Raw genomic sequence first — 23967 nt, forward strand, 5'->3', positions numbered from 1 at the left:
TATAACTGTGAGTTTATATTAATTTTTCCGCCTTCGTAGCGTAGTAGTAAGATTCCTAGTTGAAATAAATGTATTTTTCAGTATATTTAATATTACCGTGGACCTGTAGCGCAGAACTGCCATTATTACCTTGCATGTATACAATTTACAATCAACTTAACATTAACAACTTATTGTTAATTTTTAATGAAGTATCCTATGCACATTTAGTCACATGTGCCTTTCGGTAACAAAGGCTTTCAATAAAATTTAAATGTATCTAAATGTATTTTATTTATTGTTTCGGCATTAACTTTGTGGTAAGACATGTTACAATAATTAAAGAAAACACTTCGTTTTTTACCACTTGAGTTTTAATATAGACTACATGTTTCAGAAGTTAAACTTCCATCATTCAGGTCTGTATAATAACTAGTTATTATACAGACCTGAATGATGGAAATTTAACTTCTGAAACATGTAGTCTATAATAAAACTCAAGTGGTAAAAAATGAAGTGTTTTCTTTAATTATTATCTAAATGTTTGTTTTGGCATTTTAAAAAAGGTGATAAATTACTTATGTAAAAATAGCTTTGTTTTGAGAAACTTTAAAGGCATTTGGTGAAATTCAATGACACAATTTATGTCTTAACTTTCTTACCTTACATTTCTACAGCGTTTTGAAAATAACAATGAAGAATGTGAGCAGCAATAATTTTGCCTGAAAGTTGTTGAAAGGTTATTCAATTAGATTATAATTTTACTTGGGAAGCGTTTTCTATTTTGCTGTTGTTACTACTTTATTAAAATGATAATATTTAGGACTTCATTTTCAGATGACTTCATTATTTGACTTAATTATACTCATAATAATTTACCGTTTAACGCGAAAACAAGAAAATAATAATCTTTACCTACTGTAATAGCGAAAGTTTATAAATTTTTAATTTAAAGTTTATTATTTTTTGACATCTCATAAAAGATGAAGAAGAATATGGAAGTCTAAGCATTTACGGGGCTGACGACCGTCATAGCCTGGTTTAAGTGATCACTTTACACACGTGTAACATTCACCAATTCTATCCATTATTGACAACCACACTACTCAAATTTTTGGAAGCTATATATATATGAACCAGTTTAGAGACCTTGTTCTTGAATCACTAGAACTTCACTAAAGACATCTATTGGTGAGATGAAAGGAAGCTTTTTATTGAACAGAAACTCTCATATTAGTATGTGAGGTTTGAATCCTGGATTATAATCACATACATAAGACTAGAGAACTAGTACTTCGACACACTCAAAATGTTGCAAATAAAGTTTGTATGTATTTATTTATTGATTTGGCGTTTAATTTGTAGAACTCAATTTTAATTTATGTATTAATTTTAAATCAAACACAGACTTTTTGAGTCTACTAAGCTTGAGTCTACTTAGAAGATACAAAAAATCTGTGTTTGATTTAAAATTAATACATAAGTTTATACGTCTCAACTAAATTCTGTTTTATCGTTATTTTTTATTTTAGTTTTTTTGCTAATTTCGTGGTTGAACTGCATTTTATATCGTTATACAACATCTTTATAGCTTTTTTAAATTGATTTTTTATTTGACCAGAAGCCGGATTTCGTCGTTACCGATATCATGAGACTGGGAATTGAACCCAGGCCTCCAGTAAGATAGCCTTAGCTTCTTATGAGGGGGACATATCGGTCATTCCTTTCAAGAACGTCATACATCAGAAAAATTGATTTTTCAGGAGATCGTTTTTAAAGTTTAAGAATAAAATGAATTATATTAAAAATACATATCAAGCCACTTTTTGAACTTTTTACTGTGCAACAAATCTTTTTAGGTAAAACCTGAAGGTTATTTCTCCATTTGAAAAATATTTAGTGTATTTAAAAAATTAATTAAACAATACCTGCTTTAAAATGCAAAAACAACACTTTCTGTAAATATTAAGTTTAAAATATGCCACTTTTTCTGAGATAATGTACATTTTTTGGGCATTCCGAAAACTTGCATAAATTTTCAATTTTTATTTTTGACGTTCTCGATAGGAGTGAGCGATATTATATTATTAAAATAAATAAAATCCATTCCCGAACAATTGTTTGGTCATGTCGAGTATATTATACGATACTTAGAAAATAAAAAACATTTCTGATTTTTGATAATATTTTATCCAGTAAATTTCCGAATAATCTCGCTGATTTTTTTGAAATCGCATCATCTTATTATCCTGCGATTTTATTACGATTCTATATAAGATAAATATTTTTATTATATCAAATCTCTTTTGAATATAATGTAACATACAAAATAAGGGTCTTCTTTAATAAATTCAATATATGGGTACTTGATCCTTTTCTGCACGTGTAAATCTAATTTCAATTTTGTACGTACTTTTTTTACAAAAGTTTGATCCTGTGTGGAAATATCTCTCGTCTCTATATCAAAAACAGTACAATTTCCCCCACTTTTTCATACCTTCCGATGTTTTACGTGTTTTGAAATTTAATAGTCACGCTTTGATTTCATTGACTTTGTATACATAATAAATAGGGAATCTCATCCCTTAAAAACTTTTCCCATGATAACATTTCCCTGAAAATGATTGAACTTTAAGTAAAGCATTCAAGGAAAAACGCCTCAAAACAAAGGTAAATACTCGTATATTAAATAAGAATCCTTATAAATTTCACAGAAACCTTGATACTGTGTTTTTTTTTAAAATATGAATTCAGCTATTTGTATTGATCTGTTTATCATTTTTTTGTGATATCTCACATTATACATTTGTTTTAGAAAAAAACATTTTTCATCATGTAATAATAATAATAATGTAAAAATAATAATTCTTTTTTTTTAATTCTAGAAAAATGTGTCTTCACTGGGTTTTCCCGAGTCGAGTGAACTTTTAACTATTTGTCTATCATAATTCATGTAATCGTGAATGACGGGGACGAATGATAAGAAAATTTAAATGAAAGATCATACATTTTTATTGCGCAGTACATAATGCAATCGAGTAAGTATGTGTTAGGAAATATAATGGATTTTTTTTTATATTTATTATAATTCATCGAATAACTCAATCGAAATTCAACTTTAAAAACTGATGTCAACCTTATAATGTTCAAAGTTACCGTTAGCCAAGTTTTTTTTAATGCATCATCCGTTTTTTTAAAAATCCAGTTTCTGATAACTGAATAAACAATAATTAAAAAATTTGCTAGTTATTTACGTTGTTTAATAAATTTTAAGGAGAAGAGATTTAATTTTTATAGTTAAAGTATTAAATAAAAGTAATATTAAAGATTTATTTTTTTAAACCACAGATTATAAAAAAGTTATGAACGTGTTGAATCATTTTTGCTCTTTAAAAATAAAATTGAATCCACCAAAAGATACCTAATAGCGTCACAATTTTATGAAAATTGAAATATTATCCGTTATTTAAAGTGTAGCGAAAATGACATCATTATAATTTAGTAGGTTTTTCCTTTTGTATACTTTCCCGATAAGCGCCAACAATTTGTTTCAGCAATTTTTTTTTACCAAAATATGTTTCGACATTCTCCACTACCTAATGTTGATTTAGGGTCTATTCGCACATATGACGAATGAAAACGTTTTTGTTTTTAAAAAAAATCAACACTGTCACATTGATCATCAATAACAAGGACGATGCGAACAATCTTGAACATAAAATGCTTGGATAACACTCCTCTTATTCATTTGAAAGTATACAGATGAAATAAGTGAAAGATTTCAGTGTGTGGGACTTTACTGCTTAATAGCAAAGGAAATGGAGTTGAACAAGAAATAAGGAAAAAGTGAAAAGCTGCTAAGTCTAGGGCATTTTTATTTCAATACCTTTTAATGCATTAGCTTGAGTAAGGACTTCGGACATCTAACTAACTAACTTACTAACTATCATGCAACTTCCCCGCAGGGGTAGGCAAAGAGAATAGAACGCCACACCACTCTGTCTTTGCAAACATTCTTTGCCTCTTCCACGTTCATGCATCTCCTCATACATACCCGCGAAGTCACTAATTCTATTTTTTTTTGAAAAATTACAAAATCTGAAAATTATGAGCAGTCACGTAAAGAATTGGAATAATCTTCGGGTATGTATGAAGAGATGCATGAATGTGGAAGAGGCCAAGATTGTTTACTGACAGATTAGTGTAGCGTTCTATTCTCCTTGCCTACCCCTGTGGCAAGTAAAATGTTGTTTGGTTCCATTATTTAAATTTAAATAAATGTTTTTGCCCTTATTTATCAATGTACAAAATTGCAATAAAGCAGAAATAAAAAGATAAATAAGTATATACTAAATCTATATGGAATATTAAATTTATGAATACAGTTCCGTGATTTCACAAAAAAAGAACGAGATTTTTTTAAAATCATCATATGATTTTAAAACATTTTGAATGTGTCCAAATACTTGTTCGCAAAACCTGGATTATCTCCAGTTGAAGTGATAAGTGTGTAAAGTGATCACTTAAACTAGCCTATATATCCATATTCTTCTTCATCTTTGATGAGATCTCAAAAAAATTTATTCTTTTCATATGACGAACTCAATTGCCCATTACATCAATAAGCTCATTAATGAATTTTTTTTTTAAATTATTTAATTGCCTAACTATTTTAAAACCAATTATTAATTTATTTATATTACTATTATTAAAAAAAAAATATAATATTTTTAAAGTCATTTTATATTTAAGAAACATATGTTTGTCAGATGTTCGCAAACAAAATATGGCACCAATTAAGTACTGTGACCTACACAAATAAACTGATGATTGAGCATATTTGACTGTAACTGGAAGCACTTTTTGCAGGACTCAATGTAAACGTGCGCGGTGGGTCTTAGCGTAACTGAGAAAGTGACAGCTGATCTAGCTCGTTAGTAGTGAGCACACACAGGAAATCCTTCTTTAACGAAAAAAATGTGCTTCTTTGTTACGTTATTCCAAAATAGGTTAAATTTCTCACAAGTAAATAACAAAAGTTACCCAGACACGTAGAAATACATATTTTTTGGTAAAACAGTTTGTTATGTAGCTAAAAGCTTGTCCTTGTATTGTACTTACATAATATACAAAAAGATAAATAAGTAAATAAGTAATTTTGATATGTAAAAATTGCGTATTTACTTATTTATCGAACAAAATCTTTATAAATACAAAATTATAACTTTGACTTTTCAACAAAAATTAGGAAAAACATGGATGCTGGGCTTATGACCTGTCATATATTGGTTAAGTGATCACTTTATAAACGTGTACATTCACCATTATAGCCATGATTGACAATCATACAAGTTTAATTTTTGGAACTCACACAAACAAGCGTCATGTGATTTATAATATTTATACATATATATATATATATATTATATATATATATATATATATATATATATATATATATATATATATATATATATATATATATATATATATATATATATATATATATATATATATATATATATATATATATATATATATATATATATATATATATATATATATATATATATATATATATATATATATATATTTATATATATAAATATATATATTTATATATATATATATATATATATATATATATATATATATATATATATATATATATATATATATATATATATATATATATATTATATATATATATATATATATATATATATATATATATATATATATATATATATATGTATTATATATATATATATATATATATATATATATATATATATATATATATATATATATATATATATATATATATATATATATATATATATATATATATTTATATATATATATAAATATATATATATATATATATATATATATATATTATATATATATATATATATATATATATATATATATATATTTATACATATTTATATGTATATATTTATATATTTATGTATTTAAATATATATATATATATATATATATATATATATATATATATATATATATATATATATATATATATATATATATATATATATATATATATATATATATATATATATATATATATATATAAATATATATATATATATATATATATATATATATATATATATATATATATATATATATATATATAATATATATATATATATATATATATAATATATATATATATATATATATATATATATATATATATATATATATATATATATATATATATATATATATATATATATATATATATATATATATATAATTAATTATATAATATTTTATATGGTAAATAGTTTTGAAATTCTTCAGAAATCCTACAAGAAACACTTTTTTGAAAAACCTTTGAAAATAAAGCAATTACGACAAAAAAATACGTGTGGGAAAAACGTAAGTAACTTTTGCATGAAAACGTTTCACATAGATAAAGATCTATCATGAAGCCCTAATGACTAAGCTCTACACGTGCTTTGCAGTTCCAAAACGGCAAACTGCAGGCAAGCTTTCGTTAATGTAGTGAATTTTTAAATAGCAGGTTGTATTTTCATCGGCGTTTAGAGCTTTATGATTTGTGACATGCAATGTTTTGACAGGCCTTTCTGATAATTAATTACTTATGAAAGAAACACCTTGAGTGGAATTCCTCATAGTGAATTTGCATTCATAATCACGGGAACCGTTTTTTTCCATGACGTACATCATAATAAAAATTTATTTGACTCGTTTAATACATTGTAATTGAAATGTATATTCACACCAGTGAAATGTTCACGTATAATGCCATGGTAGTATTTAAAGACTCAAGTATTTACACTCCAATTATGTAAATAAGTTGTTAACTAATTATGTTAATATTTTGGTTTTCGGAAACAATATTTGGAAATTTTGTTAAAATCATAAATAATCTCGAAATGTATTAATTTAATCACATTTCACTAATTAAATCATCATATTAATTTTAAAGCCTTAAACATTGAGACAAATAACAATTTTCCTTTTTTGATAAGGAAAATAAATGAAAAAATAAAAAATAAAAACTACAAAAATTAAAACGCACACTTTGTTTTAAGCCATTTTTATTTTTGGTATTTTTTTTTAACCGCCTTCGGTAAGCACTTTATTTTCAGGGATGAAAATGCACCATTTCTCTAAACACCACAAGGTATTTGTCGAATCCGGTTGGAAAAAAAGTTTAAAAAAAATAAAAGCTTATAATCGCCACAAATTACATGGCAAATAAACAAAACTCTATTTATTATTCTTTGTACATGTACATATAAACGTGAATCAAGACAATCGTCATCAATAAAATTTTCTCAACACCATCTTATCAACAAAAAGATATTGTCATTTCATATTTTGCTATCATTGTACTGATATTTAAAAAAAACGTTTTCATGTTAAACTAAATAAATTTCGGTCATTAATGGATTGCCAAAAAAATAAAATCAAGATACGGGTATATATTCTAGTAAAGGTAATAATATTATTTTATTTTTACCAGAATTATTGAATAAAGAAGTCTTATAAAAGTGATCGAACGATCATCTGATAAATTGTTTAATAATGCTTAAAGGACGACCTTAATGGGAACAGCTCAATAAAAAGTATATAAATTTATTTTCCAATCTAGCAAGTAGAGCGAGCCCTATCAGAAAGTATCAATCATTCTCTTTGTTAGAGTATTCACGAACAAACTATCATAAAAGGGACGGACAAAGGAGCTGGATTGGAAACCGCACAAGGGAAATATTTATTGGTTAAACCCGCAGACGTTTATTTCAGTTCGTCGATACCGTTAAAAGTATCAAAGGATGAATGGATCATGACAAGATTCACAATTTTATTTTCCACAGATAAAATAAGACAAAATCCTTGCATAGTCGGAAGGAAGTTAAGCACTTAGTTTATATAATAAGTTATATGTCCGCCTCCATAGTGTAATCGTCAGCACGGTCGGCTACCGTTCTGGAGGTCTCGGGTTCGATTCCCAAGGGGGTGGGGGTAAAATAAATATAAGTGATTTTTTCACTGTTATATTTATTCCATATTTTCATGGACTGAAGCGGAGGGCTGATCACCTTTCCTTCATGTGTAAACGATCAAGATAACACTGCGTTTATATGACACAGTGCCCTATGCACAATTGAGGTGCGGATAAGGGTTTAATTAGCATTATTATAATATCGAAGAGATGGTTGAATAATTTAGAAATTAAAAAAATAACTTCATTGTTGAAATTATCTTTACATTTTTCTTCACTGGGAATCAGCCTATCCACATAAAATGACATCTGAATATAGATGAAGAAGAATATGGGTTAATTGATAATGCAATATTATAACACATAAAAACAGTAACATCAAAGAATGTAACGTAATGCTAAATGTGAAATATTTCTTTTTAGGGCTTCTTACTGAAAATATCTCAAGATAAAATCTGTGCCAAAAAATTGTAGCAGGCGTGTTTTTTTCATATACTTTCCGAAAAATATAAGGACGAAAACTTTTGGAGGTGAAAAATTCGATGCGTTAAATTTTTAATATCTATTCAAAAATTCATAAAATATAAAAAGATATAACTAACGATGCCTTGAACTGAGTTATCTCAAAGATAAAATAAACGAAGTTTTAGGCCAAAAAGAAAGTTATTTGAAATATTGAGGATAGTTATATACGGGCGAATTTCGTCAATGAAGGAAGTTTCATATATAAAATGTGTTAATTGTAAAATGTAATTTATTAGATATTCATCCTACAAAATGAACTTACTCGCTTTTTTACATAAATACGTATTACGTATTTATAAATACGTATATACGTTACTCTATTTGGTTTATTAATTCGATCTTTTGAAAATTATTACATAAATTAGTGCGCAAATTTTTCTTGTTTCAAAATTTAGCATCAAAAACGAAAGCTGGAAATAATAATACAAACCGAGAAATAATCGGTTACCCAACAAAAGTAACAGTAACATGTTATTCACACTTCTAATACATCCATACACATCTTCTAACCCTTATCCGCACCCAACGGTGCATAGAGCACTGCAACGTATTAACGCAAAGTTATCTTAATCGATATTTACAAGAAGGAAAGGCGATCACTCCAACGTTTCAAGAACCAGTCCAGGGTAATAATAAATAAATATAAGAGTGTTAAATAACTAATATTTATTTTCACTCCCCCTCTGGGAATCGAACTCGGGACTTCTAGCACGATTGTTTAAAACGCCAACCATCACACCACGAAAGCGGAAAAAATGTATACACACATACGTATGTAATAACGTTTACTTTATAAAAACATCCAAATTCAGGATTAGTTTACTTTTCATTTAATTATACAAGAATTATCACTAATTAACTTTTGAGGATTGCTCATATGGCGGCTAAGTTTATCTTTAGAGATGAATATATTTAAATTAATTCAACGAAGCATACTGGAAAATCACGTTTAATTTCGTACAAGTTTCAGGCTCAAGCGTTACGCGAAAGATAAGGCATCTTGAATTTTCCCGAGACAAATACTCTCACCACCTTCGGGATGGTAACTGCTCCCAAGGCGTGAACGCTATCCAAGAAATAATTTGATGTGGCATTTGGTGGGCAATTTCCGTGGTTTCACAATTTTCAAAATTGAACCTCCCGACTTTCCACATGGCAAGTTTTAGGCGCTGAAATTGACGAAGGACTGCGATGAAATTACAGGAACCCTTAAAAGAATATTGATTTTAAACGGGGATTATTAACAGGCGCTTTCCATCTGTTCATTCAAAAGCTTTTAATTTTTTTTCTCTCATTTTTTCTGAAAAAAAACCTTTTTTGAACGTTTTATTTTTTGCCATTTAATCTTTTGAGGGATCTTCGATTCATCGAACATAAGATCATGGTTCAATAATGTTGAACTAATTGCATTCAACTCTCACAATATAAATTTTGTGTGAATTTCAGCATGATTAAACGAACGATGAAATACTTCAGATTTTGTGAACAAGTATTTGGACACACTCAAAATGTTGTAACTACTTCACAACATTTTGAGTGTGTCCAAAAACTTCTTAAAAATCTGCGTTTTGTCAATTTAGGCATTGTTTTTAAAAATGTAGACATGTAAACATAGATAAAGAAGAATATGCAAGTCTAAGTGTTTACAGGACTTTTGACCTTTCATAGGCTGGTTAGCAGATCACTTTACATATGTACATGCAACATTCACTTTTCTACCCATGGTTACCATGATTGACAACCACACTACTTTTAATTTTTAGATATATCGTTAATATCATGATATATTTACAGGAAAATATGTAACTTCACAACAGCCATGTATGTTGTATTTAGAAAGGTATTATTTGAGATATCAAATGACATACAACATTTTGAGTGTGTCCAAATACTTGTTCACAAAATCTGGATTATCTCCAATTACAGGATTTATTTTTATATTATTTTATTTTATTTTATTTTATATTATTATTAGCCTATGACGGTCGTCAGCCCCGTAAATGCCCAGACTTCCATATTATTCTTCATCTTTGATGAGATGTCAAAAAATAATATCAAATAATATGTTTGAATGCTCCATTGTGCCAAAATTCCAAACTAATAGGTAAATTATCCAATAGAAGATCTAATATTTCTAACAAACGATTCATTTCGTTATTATTTATGTAGATATAGCTTTTTTTCACATTTCATCAAAGATGAAGAAGAATATGGTTGTCTGATCATTTACGGGACTGACGACCGTCATAGGCTGGTTTAAGTGATCACTTTACATACGTGAAACATTCACCAATTCTATCCATGGTTGACAAACACACAACTCAATTTTTTTAATTAATAAATCTTGTTAGTTAATTTTACAAGATTTGTAAATATTTCTTGTAATTGGCGTTTTATTTACCGTTACGTCTTAATAAAAAATAAAATAATTTTCTTCACGGCAACATTAAATTTAATAAGTTGATAACATCATCTTAATATTTTAGTATTAATAGAAGGGTGTAAAAAGTTAATTACTTAATTAGACCATCAAATTACTGGAGTCTTTAAACATGCAAAATAATAAATGCTTAATTATTTCATTCCTGAGACATTTCTTAATTAAATAAATTATAATAAAACATTAAATATTTAGAAAGGTTTTCTAAGTAAATATTTATTATATGAGTAAACGAATCAAAATGTATGTTTTGCAAAGGAATACTCACGTTATTACACCAACCATCTAACTTATTATCACAGCGTTTTCCCGCAGGCGTAGGGAGAGAGATTAAACGCCCCACTCTGTCTCTCCAAACTTTTGTTCGCCTCTTCCACATTCATGCAACTCTTCATAGATTCCGTCAGATTATTCAAACTCCCAACCTGACTGCATTCTAGTATTTGATATACTTGATCAATCCAAGTTTTCCTCGGTCTTCCTCTGTTCCTTTTACCAATTACATTGGCCTCATAAATTTGTCTTACCTTTCTTTCCTCACTCATTCGTTCTACATGTCTAAACCATCTAAACACACCTTTCTTAATTTTATCGATAATGCTTGTCTCAGCTTTGCATTCCTTCCTTATTTCACTATTTGAACATCTATCATACATCGTTTTTTCGCACATTCATCTGAGAGATCGCATTTCGACTACATTTAGTCTACTTTAATCCTTCTTTTGCCAATTCCATGTTTCACTTCCAAACATTAGGATCGGAACCAGGACTCTGTTGTGTACCGTTGTGTGATGCGAATTACATATGCAAATTATGGGACATATGCAATATGGCTACGTATAATCCTATAATGTGAGTGCAAAACGTTTCGGATTTATATTTATGTTCCGTTATTTTCAACAAATGACAATGGTTCTTTCTTCATTGATAATGATACTTGTCTAGAATATACATAGAGTAATTATTCAAACTTTGTCTTTTCACCTATATATGAGAACATCTGTAGTTTTTTTTAAACTACTCGTGTTTACATCAATACATTGACAAGTGGTTTTATACAAATGTTTTACTTTTGTCAATTCATAAAGTTGTTGCTCCACGTGAATGAGGTAATTTACCGATATTAAATAATATGAATGATAGATTTATATTATCCACTGACACTTCGTGATGGAATTGCATTTTTAATTTATTATTAAATTAAAACCAATATTTTTAGCTTTTCCACTTTTTTATTTGACCAGCGACCGGGTTTCGTCGTTACCGACATCATCAGACTGGTCTGATGATGTCGGTAACGACGAAACCCGGTCGCTGGTCAAATAAAAAAGTGGAAAAGCTAAAAATATTGGTTTTAATCTAATAATAAATTAATATGAATGAGGTAATTTACCTATGTTCACATACAAAATTAAATAAGCGGTCTGATTTTTAAAATTCTCATAATATTTTTTATCCGAACCCTTTTGACAATTCATTACTTCAAAAAAGTTTGTATTCAATATATCTACAAAATTTATTTAAATTTGTCTTTTTTTTATGTTACAGAAACGTCATTTGCCACGAGTTTTTTAACTCAAGTATTATTATACCATTAAAAATGTTCCACCTAAGAATGTAACGAATTTAGTGGTAATCTTACTTTACCTTAGTGCGATTAACAACCAATTTAACAATGCGTATATCTGATGCGGTGGCTTTGGCATTACAGGGTGCATACTAGGGTTAACCTAGCTGAATCTAACAGGGGGATTGAAATCTTCCATACATGAATTTTAATGCCAAAACTTTAGTATCATAAGAGCTACTGTTTCCATATTTTTAGTTATTTCAAAAATAAATTGAAAAAAAAACCTTTTTTATTATTTTATTTCAAATAGTTTAATTTAAAAAATATTGTTTTTGAAAAAAAAATATTATCAGTGGTTGCCACGATATACGAGCTTATATAAAGGCATTTTTTTCTGCTAGCGAGACGTATTTGTTTCACATTTTTTTTCTAAAACCACCATCCACCCGCAGCGGTTATATAGTCCTGGAGACTCTTTGTCAGGTGCGCATTTCTTTCATTCTTAAAAATGTGGTAATACGACAGGCCGAGACAACTTGACTAAGCAGCTTTCCGGTTTGATCCGGTTTCCGGTCTCTCATTCGGTCGCTGTCTGACGACGCGTTGGTACAGATTTGTCGGCTATGACTCTTATTAGTTGGTACTTGCTGCGAGCTGCGTACTACGATTTCTATACCAATATGCACTGGGGTCTTTTAGTACTACGCTTCGGATCACGTGTAATTTTTTAATGATCAGTATGGAAAAGGTTGAAGAAAATGGAGAATAAATATTCATCGTATACTAGTTAGAAAACAAAGTAGTAGCTTTGTAAAAGGACCTTGAAAGTACGCTTCCGTTTTAAAACGGTTGTATTGGGAAATATGTGATTATGCATGACTGTATGCCGAACTTTCGAAAATATGACCATGGATGTATGCACTTCCTCAATAAAAATGATTTATACATAATATCAAAGAAATAATTTTACCTCGGTTAGATATATTTACAGCAAAATATGGAAAACTTTCATTATACAAAATGAGTATACTGTTTTCGTGTGAAATATAATTTTTCCGTTGGTAATATTTTACGGCACGTGCACGTACATTTTAATGTTTGAATCACGGTAGAAAACAGCTGTTACAAAGTCGAGCTCTTATTTAACAATATTTTGAAAGTTTTCAAAACAATTTTTGGACATACGCCATATTTAATTTTATAGATAAATTTTGAAATAACGAAACAAGTTATAAAAACGATAACGGAGGTGGGTAGATGAAAAATAGATTTTAATGGCTGGCCTTGTCTTATTTGACTGTATTTCGTGAACAATTAACTTTACATAAAATTTTATAAATAATTATCGTATAAAGTACCCTCGGCACAGGGAAACCCAGTAAGGGCTAAATATTGTCAATTGTAATTTAATAAAGTATGATGAAAAATTAAAAAAAAAGTAAGGGCACATTATAGTAAATTGTAATCATGCAAAATACTCCGTGTAACATTTATGTTTCAAAGATTCGTCTATCTTTAGATAAAATATTATGAAATAGAGAATTCTCAAAATATTTTGGATTTTTTTTTTAGTCTTAAAAAAAACACGAGACACAAACCGATAATGACGTCATCTTCATTTTTGACCTATCTCTGCTCTCTTACTGGCCGATATTGGTCAGAAGGCAAGTTCCATGAATATAGCAGGCTTTGAAATACAACGCTGGTTTTAAGAATTTTTTAGAAGAATTTTCAAGTATATAAATATTTAAATTATATTTATTTATTTTAAAATCTTGTAAAATTGGTTCTGGTGGATTTTGAAAGTAGGCGACACAGTTATGAATGTTTAAAAAAACCTGTTACTAAATAAAATTGTGAATACAAGGTCAATTGTATTTGAGGAAGAAATATTATTTTATTGAATAATGTAAAATTTAGATATGTAAAAAAATATTATGTTTCTTTTCCAGAATCATCCCTGTTTTTTGCCATAAAAATGAACCATTTAGATGAAATTATTAACTTCTAAGAAGGCATTGTAGCAGGAAACTTCAGCATATTTTTACCGATAATAATGACGCTAATATAAATCAAATTATGGAAATCTTTTTGATGATCAGTTTTTAAAAGAAAAGCATTATAATACATATTACAAAACAAGGAACTTGCATTATTCAAAAAAGAATATAAAATAATATTTTGAGCAATAATTATTCACGTTTTCTCCTCTTTTTATTTTAAGGATGACTGACATTTTTATTTTCTTTGTTAAAGTAAAGTAAAAAAAGAATAATAAATATTAACTAACTAAATATTGAGAACTGGTGAACGAATACAAGGTTTAATTGATTAGTGTGTTCCTAACAAAACTGCCATGTTATCATTTAATAAAAATAAAAAAACTACGTTTTAATTTCATTTAATAACAGCTTTTACTTAGTTATACACCAACAAACGAAAACCAATACGGAAAAATAATTTGAGTGAACGTTTTTTGCAGATCACCATTATGAATATACATACAAAAAACTAGGGACGTAATTAATTTCAAACTAAATAGCTTTTAATCATTCAATACTTACGTTTCAAGCTTTTATATTTGGTCGTATAAAAAATTACTTCCGAGGCCATATTTTTTTAATTTACGTTTAAATCTGAAAAATATTAAATGGATAATATTCTCGTATTTCCATAAAACTTAATTGAAAAAATACTCTATAATTTATTTTAATATACTTTTTACTTAATTTTTTTATATACATTACTGTAAAAATAAATATTGGATGCAATATTTTTTTATTGAAATCGATACTCGCCTCGATCAAATAATATACACGTTTCAATAAAAACAATTAATAAATGTATCAGAAAACAGTATTATTAATATCGAATATTAAATATTAAAAGTATACTTTTTTAACTCTTTCTTACAAAAATGTTAGATATTTACATATTTAAGTATATAACTTCTCACCGAGGTTTTATTCTGCCGGTTTATGGACGTTCCCATCACTTCGTCAGGACAATTACTACATCGGCATGCAAACAATACTACGCGTCATTACCATATTCACACACTTATAGCTACAATAAATATTAATAATAATGTAAAATAAAATCTCGATGAGGGGTTACATGCTAACACAACTTACATTTTTGTAAGAAAAAAATAAAAAAATTACGAATCGCAAAGTAAATGCCTCAAATATTAATAAAATATGTGATTGAAATTATTAGTAATCGTAAAAATGATTCTGACGAAAAGATATAAATTGCAACATTTTTATGCAAAGGAAATTTAAAAAAAATGTAAATAACTATAAAGTGTAAACCTATAATTAACAAGATAACAATGACTACAGGCTTCATGTTCCCAGCGTTAAAAATGAGAATAATAAATTAATTAATTAAATAAAACAGATGCTTTTTCCTTCAACGTCCTAAGGACATAACCTTAAAATTAAGACTTACGATGTTTGAAAATGGTGTGGAATGGATAGAAACACAAAATATATAAATATGTACTAAGTAAAATAATTTAAATTTCATCAATTTTAAAGTTAAAATAAGTTTAACACAATTTATATATATTGTGTAAAACATTGAAATACGTTATCATTTGCACATTAAGAAAATTTCTCTCGTAAGCACTTTCTTGGAAATACGCTGGCAAAGAGATTTATGCAAAAGCGGTGAGCGTCATGTGAATTAATTGAACTCGTCATCGCACAAAGAGATACCCCAACAAGTTAGCACCACGCGAACATCCTTCCAAGTAATTATACTACGGTATTAATCATTCCTTCGGATATCTCTGCTCAAAGAGATCTAAGTTATAAGCACCCGGTTATTGTAAGCGAAAATATCGATTGCAAATGACGAATACTGTGCTTGAAATCTGAACTTAATAATTATACTTAACTGTTGTGCATTGTAAGAATTTTCCAAATTGTTACATATCGCTCACTCTTTTCAACAACATGGTATATCAAAAAAACTCGATTTTTCAGGAGATTGTTTTCAAAGTTAAAAAATATAATAAAATGTATTAAAAATAAATATCAAGCCACTTCTTGAACTTTTTACTGTGCAAGAGATCTTTTTAGATCTTTTTCTCCATTTGAAGAATATTAAGTTTATTTAAAACTATAATTAAACACTACCTTTTCTTCAAAATTAAAAAAAGAACTTTCTGCCTACTAAGCGACATATTTTCAACTTAATATTTTCTGAAGAAAATATTAAGTTGAAAATATGTCGCTTTTACTGGGATATATATGCTTTTGCATTTTATGGGCATTCCGAAAACATGCACAACTGAAAATTGACGATTTTTGATATATGACGTTGTTTAAAGGAGTGAGTGATATATGACTAGAGTGGAACTTTGAAATTAATATTGATTATTCAATTAAAAAACATAATTTTGAATTTTGTTTTGTTATATTTCTGTACACGCAGGTTTTTTTTAACGATTGTATTTAAGTGAAAACTTGTGATAGGATTTAAAAAAATTACATTTCTATATTGGTATATTTATATTTTTTTTAAAGATAAATATTTGTGTTTAATATTAACAATATATTAACGAGACTTTATTTTCCCAATACGTGTTTGTGTTACACGGGAGTGTCTTATTTAACTTCACTTCACTTCAAAACTGTCACATGGATAAATACGAGAAGTTCACGCTTTTCGCACATGGCACTTAAAAACGTTGACACAGACAGCCCTCTAAAATCGTTACTTCAATACAAATAACATACGACAAAGATGTCTTAAAACGATGCTTTTACTTACTTAGTGAGCCACTACATATAAAACTTATATTTAAAAAAAAGATTCTTGATAAAATTATCAAAGTATTTTTATGTTTAACTCTAAAACGGATATTATGTTATATTTTATAAAGGAAACATAATACTTTTTGATGAAGCATGGGAACGGATATTTTATTCAAAGCTAAGTTAGTTAAATTACACTGCAAATGTGGTATTACTTCGTATTCGCCGAAAAAGAGGTAATGTCGTGACATATCAAGATTATAATTTATATTTGAAGCACTAACTTTGTGATTTTCCATTAAATAATTTAAATTTTACTTTGTTTTAAAATCACTGTAAGTTACATATTAAAATCATATCCTCCATATTCTCAAATACCTTACAAGACCTCCAATGGAGTTTATTTGACTAACTAGATGTTGCATATAGTCAAAAGTACTGGGCTAACCCTTATCTATGTATTAAAATGTGTATATAAATATATATATATATATTTATATATATATATATATATATATATATATATATATATATATATATATATATATATATATATATATATATATATATATATATATATATATATATATATATATATATATATATATATATATATATATATATATATATATATATATATATATATATATATATATATATATATATATATATATATATATATATATATTTACTTTATTTTCAATAAATCACTTCAATTACTGATTTTGAAATAGTATTAAAAAAAAACTACGACCAAGTAACAAAAAGTATGTTTATTGAGAAAAAAAGAAAGTATGCTAAAGATTGAACAAAATTTATACTTCAGCTATCTACTAAGAAAAAAACATGACAAAAATTTAGTCAAAGAGATAAAATAAAGTGTTAAAGAGGTAAACTTTAAACACAATAAAAGTTACTTAAACAGAAATAATAAAAAATAAAAATAAAGATAGAATAAAAGTTGTATTTTGAAATCATGTCTAAACTAGATTTGAATAATGATTTAAACTACATCAAATACATGAAACGGTTTTAATAATTGATTTTGCAGTAACTTTGTGGTAAAATCAATGTATTTTGAATTTAAGTTCTACTTTGTGAATACCACTGTATTGGTATTTAATAAGTTAAACGTATGTTCCAAATATATAGACCATACTAAGTAAATACCTCTGTAGTGGTATTTACTAATTAAAATTTTATATTTTTTATGTATATTTTTTACCATTCTCAGAGTATTGGAAACGGATATAATAAACTGAGGTCGTACTCATTCATTTTCCCCAATCAAATTATTCCTTAACGTTTTTGGTCAGTATTTTACAAAAATGGTGGTGGATATATTATTAAAAATGCTATTTTTTACTTCAAAATGTTTGGTATTTTAAAAGCAGACATTAAATTTTACTGGTTTAATAATTTATTTTTTATGTTGACCCAGACGGAAATCTTTAAAAGTTCAAAATTCTACTCTTCCTTCGAATGATGATACTTACTTATTATACAATTTTTCTAATGTTTCCGCTCTCCACGGTAATAATTTTTGAAGTTTCCACTCAAGCTTTGAAATCAACAGTATCTTCACATATCCAAATACGCATAGTTTGCATTACCTTTCGTATATCACATAAAATATTAGTAATGTTGTTACATGTATCACCACACGGTGAGCTGTATTTTAGCCCTCCAATTAATTTTACTAAAACACAAATTCGGCTGATCATTCACGGATTCGGCCTCGTTCGATTATCGAATTCCAATAAAGTGGATCTATTGTCAAAGGGTTGGAGCCATTATGTAGAACTACGTCACTATGGAAGGCATGAAAACTGTACAACGTAGATCAGGGCTAGCAAAAGAGAAATTGCGAACCCTACCCATTAAAAAGGATCGGTATATGCTCCTATAAAGAATAAACTCATAAAATGAGAAATAAAATGATAATGTGATAGACGTTTTGCGCAAAAATTGAATTTTCATTGATGTAAATTTTTAGGCAGTTAAAATGTAGGATAAAATGCCAGTTGAAATAAAAAAGGATGAATATTTAAAGAAAAATACTATACTTAGTTTTGAATAAAAAATTCAATTAAGTTTTGTACTGGTATTTCAAAAATTAAAATAGCTTAGGTAAAAAAACAAAATGCTGGTTTTATATTGCAACCTTGAAACAAGTAATAAATTTTTAACTTATTTAAAATACTCTTATTCTTCCTTTTACCCTCATCTGCACCCAATGGTGTATAAGGCACTGCATCAAATTGATGGTCTATTAAATTGTTTGTTTATTATACGAATGCAAGATGATCAGTTTAACGATTCAGGAACCAGTCAAAATATGATTATTATAATGAAAATCTTGTATTTATTTTGACCCACTGGGAATCGAAATCGAGACCTTCGGGATAAAAATATAATTTTATGTACTTCAACACATGTGATTGTGTTATATAGAATATAAACAAATATGAATTCTTAAAAACTTCGTAAAAAATAAAAAAAAATTAATATCATATTAATTTATTTAATAGATGCAGTTAAACCAAGAAGTATTTGATAAACATATTCATTTAATATTTAATATTTGTTACATACGTTCTCGTAAATGCACGTAGTAATAAATATTTGAATGTTTACGTACAGTCGAAAGTTAATTTATTTCTTTTAGAATTAAACTTATAACATAAAACATAAACAACATACATATAAGATACACGTAAACATGTAGTTTATTAGTTTATAAACATCAAGGATTATAAGGTATTATTAAAAACTATTTATAAGGTATTCCACAAACTTGATATTTAGTAATAGTTTTACTGAGAAAAAAAATCATTCATTTCATTGAACGAATGAAAAATGGAACAAGACCTTGGTTATTACAAATGCCAAATATTATACATTAAATTTATATCTCTTAATGAAAATTGTTTTTTAAACGTTCCTCTTATTACCATATCAGCGACAAACTATGAGTTATGGCCATTAAAAAAAATTAAGAATACATTTTGATTTTTCTTTTGATTTTTACATGATTGATTTTTCGTATAAGTTGAATACCTGTAATGCCACCCATGATGCCATTTGTGACACCCATCAGGTCTTTTACCCATCCCTGAGTCTACGTCAACGCCACCGGCTATGCCTCTGTATCGAGCTGAGCCTTTTGACGTCTCCATCACGCGAACCTTGCTATGGTTAACTACACTTTGCTTCCAACTTTGAGCTCCATTGACTTTGCGAATTGCATGAAGTTTTTAGCATACAGAATCTCAATTGGAACCTCGAATTATCTTATCCAGAAATTTAACGTTGAACATGAGTACTCGATATATATATATATATATATATATATATATATATATATATATATATATATATATATATATATATATATATATATATATATATATATATATATATATATATATATATATATATATATATATATATATATATATATATATATATACATATAAAAAATTATATATATTATGTTGAGTAATACGAGGAGTTGTTTATACTAGTTTTACTTAGTAAATATCAAATCACTTTTTCTTTAAATCTACTATGACACTTGTTCCGATAAAATAATATAAATATTTAAAGAGCCTAAAAGCTTAAATACGTTACTAAGTTTAAGTATAAGGGGATAAGAAAGTTTATCATGATGTTTAGTATCGGGGTGGTAGTCATAAATTAAATATGTTGTCTGGTTTATTTTTTTAAAGTATCTCGCGTTGAAAAAATTGAATATGAATTTATGGGCTTCAAAACTAAGTTCATCTGAAAATTTGTAGTGTAATTCATATTAGTACCCTAAACTAGTAAGTGAAGAGCAGGGCTGATCACCTCTTCGTGAAAAATTGATCAAAGTAAAACTGCCCTATTCACCACTTAGTGTGGATAGGTGTATGAAATTGATTTTATTATTTATTAAATTTTTATTAACAAGATTTTTTTATAACTGAGTACATTTTTTAGACATATCTGGCAATCTTAAAATAAATTACTCAGTTCGCTCCGGTTAAAAGTCTAAGCACTTGTGCTTGGAGAGGGACTAACACATATTAAACATTTATGTTTTGTGGGTGAAATAATTTATTTTTATTTTTATTGTATTTTTTTCATGGATTAAAATGTATATAATTCATTTAATTTATTTTTTGGCAATTTAATGTATTAAAATTTTTAATATCTGAAAGAGGGTTATTAAGTCCTTGGTTCCCAAATATTTAAAGTTCTATTGGAGTTATTCGGTATTGCACTTTAGTATTGTAAAGTCATTTTGGTACCTCGAAGATAAACTTTTCTTTAGACTTAAGTATTTTTCACTCTTAAATAGTTGGATAGACGCTATTTTAATGAAAAAGTTTTTTTTTACTTTTAAGACTTGGAATGATATTAATACTCGTATAAAAATATGTGAACATGAAAAGTGAAATCATTTTAAAAAATTGTTTTAAATTTACGTAAATTTAACTAAACCTGTTTTCATTTCTACTACCTCATATAATATTTCATCTAAGTTCTGGGAATAATTCTATCTAAATTCAACATCCAGGTGTTTCTTATTGTTTTACTGAAAACCGATACAAGCTGTGCTCCTGTATAGGAAACTCAAACGGAAATTAGCATACCAACTAACTCGAATAATGTGAGAATAAATACAAGATATATAAATAAATTTTACAGTATTATTTTTGACATCTCGGCATAGATGAAGAAGAATATGGAAGTCTGGGAATTTACGGGGCTTACAACCGTCATAGGCTGGTTTTAGTGATCACTTCACACACGTGTAACATTTACTAATTCTACCAATGATTGACAACTACACTTCTCAAATTCTTGGAACTTCTATATTTATAAACCAATTTTGAAACATTGTTCTTGAATCACTAGAACTTCACTAGAGACATTTTGATTCCATTGGACTATTTCATATCATAATGTGAGACTTATTGTATATTTAAACGTTTAAAATAGTGTGAGTGCAAAAGAAAACTAATAAAATGAAAACAGTATGAAAAATGTTACAGTTACTATTTACAAAATCAAAATATGAGTGTATTCCAACGTACAAAAAACAAAACGTTTCGTGAAAATATTGATTTAAGTGTTTTATTTCATATTTTCATTATTATTTTCATCGATATAATAATAGACTTGTCAAATCAATCTTCAAAAGTCGATTGTTTGCGACACGATCATATCCAAATCTACGACTATAGTTCATTATACCAAGATGAAAATTCAAAATACAAGGATGATTTTATCATGGAAGACGATGGATCTCTATCGTTGCGTGGTAGTTACTATACAACCAGTCCTCCCTCTGATGCTTTTGAAAGTTATTTCTTAAATAGCGAGAAGATAAATGAAAAAGGAAGTCATGAAACGATGTCCTCCAGCGAGCCTAATAGGAAAACCGGAAGGAAGCATCACAAACACAGGCATAGAAAGAAAAAGCCAAAGGAACAGGCTAATCAGTCGTTTGAAACTTTTTTCAACAAACTCGCCGCTATTCAGGCGACTACGGAAGCAGAAGGATATAACGATTTTTTATACGATGATGACATAAGAGAGGATTATTCAGAGACTGAAAAACAAGATGAAATATTTAACGCAGAAGATAAATCTTTGAAGGAACTAGACGACTTTATTATAGACGTCAGAACTAAGGACGAAAATAACGTCTTGGGACATATCAATAAAACCAAACACGCATATCACAACCATATCAAGCAGCATAATCATAAACACGGAAAACATACTGATCATCATATCTCCCACGATTATAAAATGATATCTATGGACTTCGTGGATCCAACAGTACAAGAGCTTATAATGCAACCTCCTGGACTGCCTCATATAGACATATCATGGCCTGTGAAGAAAGAAGCGGTTGTAGAAGGCGACGTCAATCTCGGAGGCCTGATGATGGTTCACTCAAGAGAAGACGGTGTTACCTGCGGACCTATCATGCCTCAAGGTGGGATCCAAGCTTTGGAAGCGATGCTGTACACCCTGGATATTTTCAACAAAAAATTGAGACTTGTGCCTAATGTGACTATCGGCGCACACATATTGGATGATTGTGACAAGGACACCTATGGACTGGAGATGGCAGTAGACTTCATCAAGGGTAAGTCTAGATTATAAAATATTTTTGGTCCAAAGTATATTTTCTTCTTACAGGGATAATCAAAATCAACGAAAACAAAACTGACAGTATACATATGACGGAGTCCTGGTACCAACAATGGCAAAAGAAGAATGAATGTTGACTGAACGCGTTTGGAATGTTTTCAGTCAACATTCAGATCTGTTGAATGATTAACACATTTTTCATCGTTTTGCCACACGAAGGTATGATAAAATGTTCTTTGAAATGAGGACCGCATGACTGAAATAAGCATTATCAATTAAGAATGGCATGTTGTGATGGTTTGGACACGTGGAAGGAATGAGTGTGGAAAGGAGAGATAAATAAATTTACTACGCGAATGTATTGTACTAAGAAATCGGTGCATAGGAAGACCGAAGAAAATATGATATGATCAAATATTTTAAATATATACTTAAATATGGTCAGGTCAGTAGTCGAAATAATCGGCATTTAGCTACATAGATAGGAGATACGTGATTATGTAAGTGGCGGATATCGTTTGCAATGACA

The 23967-nt window shown here is 27.9% G+C and overlaps 1 protein-coding gene across 1 annotated transcript in view; it reads left to right on the forward strand.

Annotated features, from left to right (window-relative positions):
- LOC148299275 (uncharacterized) overlaps positions 1 to 23450 on the forward strand; it is a 54192-nt gene extending 30742 nt beyond the window's left edge. Inside the window, exon 2 of the mRNA XM_088276243.1 lies at positions 22275 to 23450. Coding sequence (XP_088132369.1) covers positions 22350 to 23450 — 1101 coding nt within the window. The 5' untranslated portion in view covers positions 22275 to 22349. The remainder of the gene's footprint in view (positions 1 to 22274) is intronic.
- The last annotated feature ends 517 nt before the right edge of the window (positions 23451 to 23967 follow it).

This window comes from Brachycentrus maculatus, unplaced genomic scaffold (assembly GCF_059751285.1).
Source record: "Brachycentrus maculatus isolate JH-2025_06_01 unplaced genomic scaffold, ASM5975128v1 h1tg001217l, whole genome shotgun sequence".
Lineage (NCBI taxonomy): Eukaryota > Metazoa > Arthropoda > Insecta > Trichoptera > Brachycentridae > Brachycentrus > Brachycentrus maculatus.